The following is an 8560-nucleotide window of genomic DNA, read 5'->3' on the forward strand; positions in this document are numbered from 1 at the left end:
TTCATATTAAACTTGTTTTTATTGAGGTTGATTAACAAATGGGTTGGATTAACAGGGCGGGGAAGGGGGGGGGGCGCCACAGCTTGACCTGTGAACAGCAGAGGAGAGCAAATATGAACCAAGGAGACATTCGGGGTGCTAGTTGGTTACCCGCCCTGCGCCCCCCCCCCCCCGATTCCCTAACCTTAAAACAGCTCTTGGGTGGCGACGGTTACCCAGCATTTGGGGGGGGGGGGGCTGCTCAGGGACGAAGGGAGGCCGGAGACTTCTAACTCCCAAGGAGGAGGGGGGGCTCATAGGCAGCTACAAGCACGGGGGAGGGGGGAGGGGAAAGGGGGGCGAGGAAAGGAAATCCAACATGATTGACAGGGAGCAGGGTAACCCTAAACCTTACTCCGCAGAGGGCAAGATCCCCATCCTCCCAGGCCCGGCCAGGGTCTCCCGGCCCCCCCCCTCCCCGCCGTTGCAGATAAAGAGGGCGGGGGCTCCAGCGAGGAGGAGGAGGGTTTAAGCAGAGCTTAGCAACCAGAGTGGGGATCCCACCCACCCACCCCCCAAAAAAATAACGCACTTGGTGGGTAACCTCTCAGCACGAGGGAAATGACCAAAACCCAGCAGACAGGGGTGTGTGTGTGTGGGGGGGGGAATTTTAAAAAAAATCAAAACAGCCCCCCCCCACCAACCCTCTCAACAGAAACGCTCACGGGGCGGGGGGGGTAGGACAGAGCGCAGACAGGCCCACCGCTGTCTTGCTCGGCCGGTGGCTCCGGGGGTGGGGGGGTGGCTTCACAGCCCCCCTTCCTCAAACGCTGCCTTCTCGCGAAAGGAGGATGGAAAAAAAAACGACAAGAAGAGGGGGGGTGAGAAAAAGAAAAGGGGGTTAAAACGAAAGATTTCTCTCAGGGTGGTTTTCTTCTCTCCCAGCCCCCCCACCCCAATTCTTCCTTCTAGCAAGCTTAAATATTTTTTCCTCTTTTTTAAGTGCAAATTTTCTCAAAACTTCTCCTTTTTTTGCCAGAAACGGGGTGGGTGGGTGGGGGGAACAACAGGGAAAAAAGCCTCAGCTGTAGTGTGACTAGCACCCGAGAGAGAGGAAGAGGAGGAGGAGGAAGAAGGGAGGGGGGGGGAAAGCAGGGCAGAGGAAGGGGGGGGGTCGGAGGAGGGGGGGCGGTGGGAGAATCAAAAAAAAAGGGAGGGGAAACAAAAATAATTACATCAGCGTCCGGCTCTTCTGGAGGGGTGGGATTTATTTATTTTTTATTAATTTCTACGCCTCGTTTTTTTTGCTCTCTTTTTTTTTTTGTAAAAAGACCACAAAATAAAAAGCTTTTGTTTTCTTTCGTTTTAATTCAAAAGGGGGGAGGATCCGAAAGGGAGGGGAGGGGGCGTTCGTTTGTTTCGATGGAAGGGAAAGAGGAGGAGAGGAAGAGGAGGAGGAGGAGGAAGATAGGGGGAGAGGGGGGCAAAAAAACCAAATAAAAAATAAAATAAAATAAAGACAAGATTTTGGGTTGTTCGGAGCCCAATCTGACAGTCTGCGGGGTTGCGATCCTCTCTGATTCGTGACAAGGTTGTTGCGGCTGCGGCAGTTGCCTGTGGGGTGGGTGGGAAGGTGGAGGTGAGGAGGGGGGATTAAAGACCCCCCCCAAGGAAAAGGAACCCCAGGGCAACCCCCTCTCTCCCCCTCCTGCTACCCCCCCCCCCACGCACACACACCTGGACTCACCTGTGGTTGCTTTTATTTAGCCATGGCTTTGATAGCGACAGCAGCTTCCTCGGTCATTGCAGACAAAACGGTGATCTGGGGGGACGGGGGGGGGGGGGAAGAGACCAGGTGAGGAGGAGGAGAACTTTTGGGGGGGTTGTCTCTGGTTCCTCGCCCCAAATTGCTGCATTTCCCCCCCCCCGTCCCCCAAAAGCAAGGAGTCTTTCAGTGCTGGATCTGCTGTGCTCAATTTCTCAGCTTGGAAGATCAGGGAAAGACCTCGTATCTCAGCACTGTTTATAACACATCTATAACACATGTATACACACACACACTTTAAGGACTACATATATACATATGCATACATACACACACATATACATGTATATACACACACACGCTATATAATGTGTGCACACATATAAAATGTGTCTATACAACTCATACACACATATACACACACATGCTTTAAGGATTTTATACACACAAACACACACACACACACATATACCCATGCATATATAAAATGTGTGTGTGTATACATACATACACACACACACACACTTTAAGGATTACATACACATATACATATACACATATATAAAATGTGCATACACATGTAATACACACACATATATATGCCCCCCCACACACACGTATGTATATACATATACATATACATACATACACACACACACACACACACATATATACATATACCCATGCATATATAAAATGTGTGTGTATACACACACACACACACACACACACTTTAAGGATTACATACACATTTACATATACGCATATATAATATATATATATAAAATATATAAAATAAAAGCTTGTAAGCAGCCCTGAGTCTTCGGAGAAGGGCGGGATATAAATGGAATTAAACGGAATTAAATAAAATGTGTGTATACACATATAATACACCCACATGCATATGCCCACACGCACAGGCACACAGGCACGTCTGGGCGGGGGTCCACCCGGGCCCCTCTCTCACCAGGATCTCCTCCCCGCTCTCGTACTTCTGCTCGATCTCCTTGCCCAGGTCCCCCTCGGGCAGGCGCAGGTCCTCGCGCACGTCCCCGCTGTCCTGGAGCAGAGACAGGTAGCCGTCCTGGATGCCGATCAGCTGCAAGGCAAGGAGGGCGCTCAGGGCAGGGCCCCCAAGGAACTCCCCCTCTGGGAAAGGGGCGCCTTCACCCACTGGGACGCCCGGGGGAGGGGGGGACGCTGGCTGATCGCAGGGGGGGCCCCCCCAAAGGCCTACCTGGAAGTCATTTCTCTTGATGTTGGGCACGTCCATGTTGTGAGTTGAGGGGCAGATATCTTCGTATTTTTTCCCAGTGAAGATGTCTATGCCGACCAGATGCACCTAGGATTGCGGCGGAGGGAGAGAACAGCCTCAGCACTGTGCCAGGGGGAGGGGAGCAGGTGGGGGACAGAGAGAGAGAGAGAGAGGAGGAGGAGGAGGAGGAGGAGGAAGGACTGTGGGGTCCTTGGTGCTCTCTGACCTTTGTGGTTTCCCTGCAGGTGCTTCATGACCCAACTAGGGAACATCATCAGGGAGAGAGGGAGGGAGGGAGGGAGGGAAGGAAGGAAGGGAGGGAGGGAGGGAAGGGAGGGAGGGAGGGAGGGAGGGAGGGAAGGAAGGGAGGGAGGGAGGGAGGGAGGGAGGAAGGACTGTGGGGTCCTCGGTGCTCTCTGAGCTTTGTGGTTTCCCTGCAGGCGTTTCACGACCCAACAAGGGAACATCATCAGGGAGGGAGAAAAGGAGGGAAGGAAAGAAGGAAGGAAGGAAGGGAGGGAGGGAGGGAGGGAGGGAGGGAGAGAGAGAAGGAGGGAAGGAAGGAGAGAGGGAGGGAGGGAGGAAGGGAGGACTGACTGTGGGGTCCTCGGAGCTCTCTGACCTTTGTGGTTTCCCTGCAGGTGTTTCATGACCCAACGAGGGAACATCATCAGGGAGGGAGAAAAGGAGGGAAGGAAAGAAGGAAGGAAGGAAGGGAGGGAGGGAGGGAGGGAAGGGAGGGAGGAAGGGAGGGAGGAAGGAAGGAAGGACTGTGGGGTCCTCGGAGCTCTCTGACCTTTGTGGTTTCCCTGCAGGTGTTTCATGACCCAACGAGGGAACATCATCAGGGAGGGAGAAAAGGAGGGAAGGAAAGAAGGAAGGAAGGAAGGGAGGGAGGGAGGGAGGGAAGGGAGGGAGGAAGGGAGGGAGGAAGGAAGGAAGGACTGTGGGGTCCTCGGAGCTCTCTGACCTTTGTGGTTTCCCTGCAGGTGTTTCATGACCCAACGAGGGAACATCATCAGGGAGGGAGAAAAGGAGGGAAGGAAAGAAGGAAGGAAGGGAGGGAGGGAGGGAGGGAGGGAAGGAAGGAAGGAAGGAAGGAAGGACTGTGGGGTCCTCGGAGCTCTCTGAACTTGGTTTCCTTGCAGACGTTTCATGACCCAACGAGGGAACAGCATCAGGGAGGGAGAAAAGGAGGGAAGGAAAGAAGGAAGGAAGGGAGGGAGGGAGGGAGGGAGGGAGGGAAGGGAGGGAGGAAGGAAGGAAGGAAGGACTGTGGGGTCCTCGGAGCTCTCTGAACTTGGTGGTTTCCTTGCAGACGTTTCATGACCCAACGAGGGAACAGCATCAGTGCCGGAGGGAAGTGGGGTTTGCAGGTGGGAGGGGGAGGAAGCCACCCCTGCCTGGCAAAGCAGCTCAAGGGAGCCCCTTTCCACCCCCGTCTCAGCTGTCCTGCCCCTCCCTTCTCCTCCCCCACCCCCAAAGGGCCTTCTCGCTCTCTCCCTGCGACACACCCCCCCTCGGCGGCGCTCCCCAGCTTTAAGGTGAAGGCGCTACGATTCCCAGGAGTACATCCCGCCTCCGGGCGTCCGGTTCGCTCCTTTGCGATTTCACCTGCTGGGTTATTTTACAACGGATGGTTTTTCCGGCTTCACTGGGTTTACGTTGCGAGCCGGCCAGAACCTCGGCCCACGAGACGGGGTGGCCAATAAAAATTTTGTTAACAGGGAAAGAAACGCCGGGCACCTGAAAAAGTCGACGGGGCTGGAATGTGTGTCTCTAGGGCCATCTCATCTCCCCCCACCCCAAAAGGACCTGGGGATAGTGTGTGTGTTTGTGGGGAGGGGGAAGACTTTCTGCTTGTGCTCCAGATTGCTTCTCCTCCAAGGATTTAAACTTGTTAAAAAAGAGAGAGACTAACAAATTTAATCTCCGAAAGAAGGGAACGTTTGAAAGCGTGAAAGGGTTATTACAAAGCAGCTGTTGGGCGCCGCGAAAGCTTCGGTGGCGTGCCAGCATTTTTTGTTTTTTTTGTTCCTAAAATGAGCAATACTAATGATTTCTGGGGCGGGAGGCGGGGAGAGGTTTAAATTGGTTTCTAAAAGTTTTCAGCATTTGAACTGTAATTTATTTTTTTTTGACCTGGACGTCTATAGGAGTTGAATAATTTATTAAACTTCTTAACCACCTACGTTTGTCATAAAAGGGGGGGGGGGTCTGGGCATCCCCCATCTTAGTGCTTGAGAGACAGATCCTGAGACAGACAGGCGCACGCACACACACACACACACAAACACGTAGAGAAGACACCTGCAGCCTGTGGGTCCATTGGGGAGAAGAAAACCCAGCTTGAAACAGAGAGAACAGAATTAAAATCACCAGATTGGCGTTTGAAGGGTTAGGCTTTGCCTCTGGGCACGTTCAAAGTTCGGGACAGATCAGCTGTCTCTATGTAAAGAAATTCCTCAAATTTCCTGGGAGATTTTTTCCAAGGACACTCACGACTCCAAAAAAAAAAAAAAAAGATTTGAGACTAGCTCCAACACTGGAAGTTTTTAAGAAGAGACTGGACAGCCCTTTGTCTGAAATGGCCTAGGGTTTCCTGCCTGAGCAGGGGGTTGGACTAGATGACCTCCAAGGTCCCTTCCAACTTTATTATTATTATTATTACTTTTACCTCCAAACCCAGAAATGCGAGGTTTCCAGAGGAAAAAAATCTCCATTGCACTTAAAAGGTTTAAAGCAATCGACAGGTTAAGTGACCGAACTCTTAATAGGAAGCTGAAACTTTTGAGGCTCCTGGTGTCCGCTAAAAAAAATGGGGTTTTTAATTTTCCCGATGTCCAGTTACTGCACGGGTGTGTGTGTGTGTGGTTTTCCTGGGTTGGAAAAAAAAGCAATATTCATTGTTTTATTGTGATGATGGGCCCAAGTGAAGCCCTTAATTAGGGTTAGAAATTCTGGCTTTTGTGCTAAGAGCAGCAGAGGAGAGCAACAAAGAGGATTAGGCTAAAACGTACAAGGAACGGTGGCTGGAATTGGGTAGGTCTCGTTTAATGGCTAGTTTAATGCAGGGCTTTGCAACCTTTTCACCCATTGTACCACCTGTAGGATATGGTGACATCCGAGCACCACCAGTTTGCCTAGCAAGGGGTCAAAAACTTGATGACCCCTGCCCCCCCCCAAAAAAGGGAAAAAAGTGATGAAGTACAGGTAGTCCTCGACTTACAACAGTTTGCTTAGTGACTGTCCGAAGTTACAATGGCACTGAAAAAAGTGCCCCCCGAGCCACAGCTGAGCAAGACACCTGCCTGCCCGCCTGGCGGCGCTCTTCCTCCTGTCCGAGGTTTTCACTGCTGTGAGCATTTCTGTTGAGGATTGGCAGTGGGGTGGGTGGGTGGGGTGGTTGGTTTTTATTCCCCTCCCTCCGTCTGCTGGGTGGTTGCAGCAGGTTTTGGTCACTTGACATGGCCCAGGGACAATGTGACCGTCATAAATATGAATCAGTTGCCAAGCATCTGAATGTAAATCACAAGGTCCTGGAGATGCTGCAACATTCCAGCTGATCGCTGCTTCTTCTGGGCTAAGCAGAACCGCCAGGATTGGCGCTGAGCTCCAGCTGGGGTTCCCTGGCGCTGATCCCGGCGCTTCGCTGAGGCCCGACAGCCCTGCAGCTCCAGCCGTCTCTCGCTCCGGCTTGTGCGGAGCTGCCACCGGTTCAGCTCATTACCCTCCATGCTACTTTTCTAGGATGGTCGCGTATCACCTGCCAGGTGCCAACGTACCACAGGTGGTACCCGTACCTCTGGTTGAAAAGCCCTGGTTTAATGGACTCCAGAAGATGGTAGAGGACAGGAAGGCCTGGAGGAATGTTGTCCATAGGGTCGCGATGGGTCGGACACGACTTCGCAACTAACAAGAAGTTTAATGAAGAGAAGGGCGAGGGGGGACATGATAGTAGTCTTCCAATATCTCAGGGGCTGCCCCAAAGAAGAGGCAGTCAAGCTAATCTCCAAAGCGCCTGAAGGCAAGAAGCAACGGATGGAAACTAATCATGGAGAAAAGCAACCTGGAACTAAGGAGAAACTTCCTGACAATTAGAACAATTAACCAGTGGAACCGCCTGCCTCCAGAAGTTGTGTGTTCTCCAACACTACATTTTCAAGAAGAGACTAGACAGCCATTTGTCTGAAATGGCCTAAGGTTTCCTGCCTGAGCAGGGGGTTGGACTAGATGACCTCCAAGGTCCAACTTTATTATTAATATTATATGTCTCTGGCCAGACATGCTTGGATACAATTGGATAAGGAATTAAAATTTTGACTTCTGCTCTCGTTGAGAAGCTATTGGAATATTCCTTACAGGTAATCCTCCACTTACAACCAACATTCCTGCTGCTGTGCAAGACAGTTGAATTTTTGCCCCATTATACGACCTTTTCCGCCACAGTCGTTAAGCGAGCAACACGGTTAAGGGAATCCGGCTTTGACTTTGCTTGACAGAAGGTCGCAAACGGTGATCGCGTGACCCACCCAGGGACGCTGCGACCCGTTGTGAGTCGGTTGCCGAGCATCTGAATTCTGATCAGGCGATCCTGGGGGATGGCCGTGACGGTCCGTAAGTGTGAAAAAACGATCATAAGCCACTCTTTTTCAGTGCCGTTTAAAGGATTTGTTGTTAAGTCCAGGATTACCGATAAGTTCATGGTTCACCAGGGCCAGGAAGATTTAATTATGAAGAAAGTTACCAGGCAACTGTTGCGGGCAACTTTTAATTGCCCCATTCGGATAACCGCCCAACTCCTGCACCCCAATTTCCGTAACGCTTGCAAGGAAACAGCACCAAGGACCCCACAGTCCTCCTCCTCCTCCAAACAAACCCCACTCCCTACTAGCACTGATGTTACGCACAAGACCCCTTCTTCCTTCCCTCCTCTGCCTCCTCCTCCCTCCACTCAACAAATCCCTCCTCACTTCTAGCACTGATGACGTTACCTAGTCGTGTCATGAAACGCCTGCAAGAAAACAGCCAAGGTCAGAGAGCACCAAGGACCCCAGTGGAGTTGTCCTCCTCCTCCTCCCCCCCACTTCTAGCTCTGATGATGCTCCCTAGCTGGGTCATGAAACGCCTGCAAGAGAACAAGCAAGCTCAGAGAGCGTCAAGGACCCCACAGTCCACTTCCTCCTCCCACACTCCCTTCTAGCACTGATGACGTTCCCTAGTTGGGTCATGAAACGCTCTGCAAGGAAACCACCCAGCTCAGAGACCCCCAAGGACCCCACAGTCCTCCTCCTCTCCCCCTCTGCAAACCCCTCCTAGCCCAGATGACGTTCCCTAGTAGGGGCCATGGGAACATCTGCAAGGGAAAAAACGAAGATCAGAGAAAGCACCAAAGACCCCGGGGGTCCTGCTCATCCTCACCCTCTATCTGGCCAGCTGCCCAATGGGGGACACAGAGAGAGAGAGAGGAGAGAGAGAGAGAGAGAGAGGAGAGAGAGAGAGAGAGAGAGAGAGAGAGAGAGAGAGAGAGAGAGAGAGAGAGAGAAGAGAGAAAGAGAGAG

The 8560-nt window shown here is 51.9% G+C and overlaps 1 protein-coding gene across 1 annotated transcript; it reads right to left on the reverse strand.

The window, feature by feature from the left end:
* Positions 1 to 4745, reverse strand: EIF5A (eukaryotic translation initiation factor 5A; the record flags this gene model as incomplete). The annotated part of the gene is made up of 5 exons (XM_083380242.1): positions 1 to 1593; positions 1727 to 1801; positions 2712 to 2843; positions 2982 to 3086; positions 4557 to 4745. Coding segments are annotated over 4 exons (489 nt in total), but the record flags the coding sequence as incomplete, so codon positions are not given.
* Between the last annotated feature and the right edge of the window lie 3815 nt (positions 4746 to 8560).

The sequence above is a fragment of the Vipera ursinii genome (assembly GCF_947247035.1).
Source record: "Vipera ursinii genome assembly, contig: scaffold_137, whole genome shotgun sequence".
NCBI classification, from domain to species: Eukaryota; Metazoa; Chordata; class Lepidosauria; order Squamata; family Viperidae; genus Vipera; species Vipera ursinii.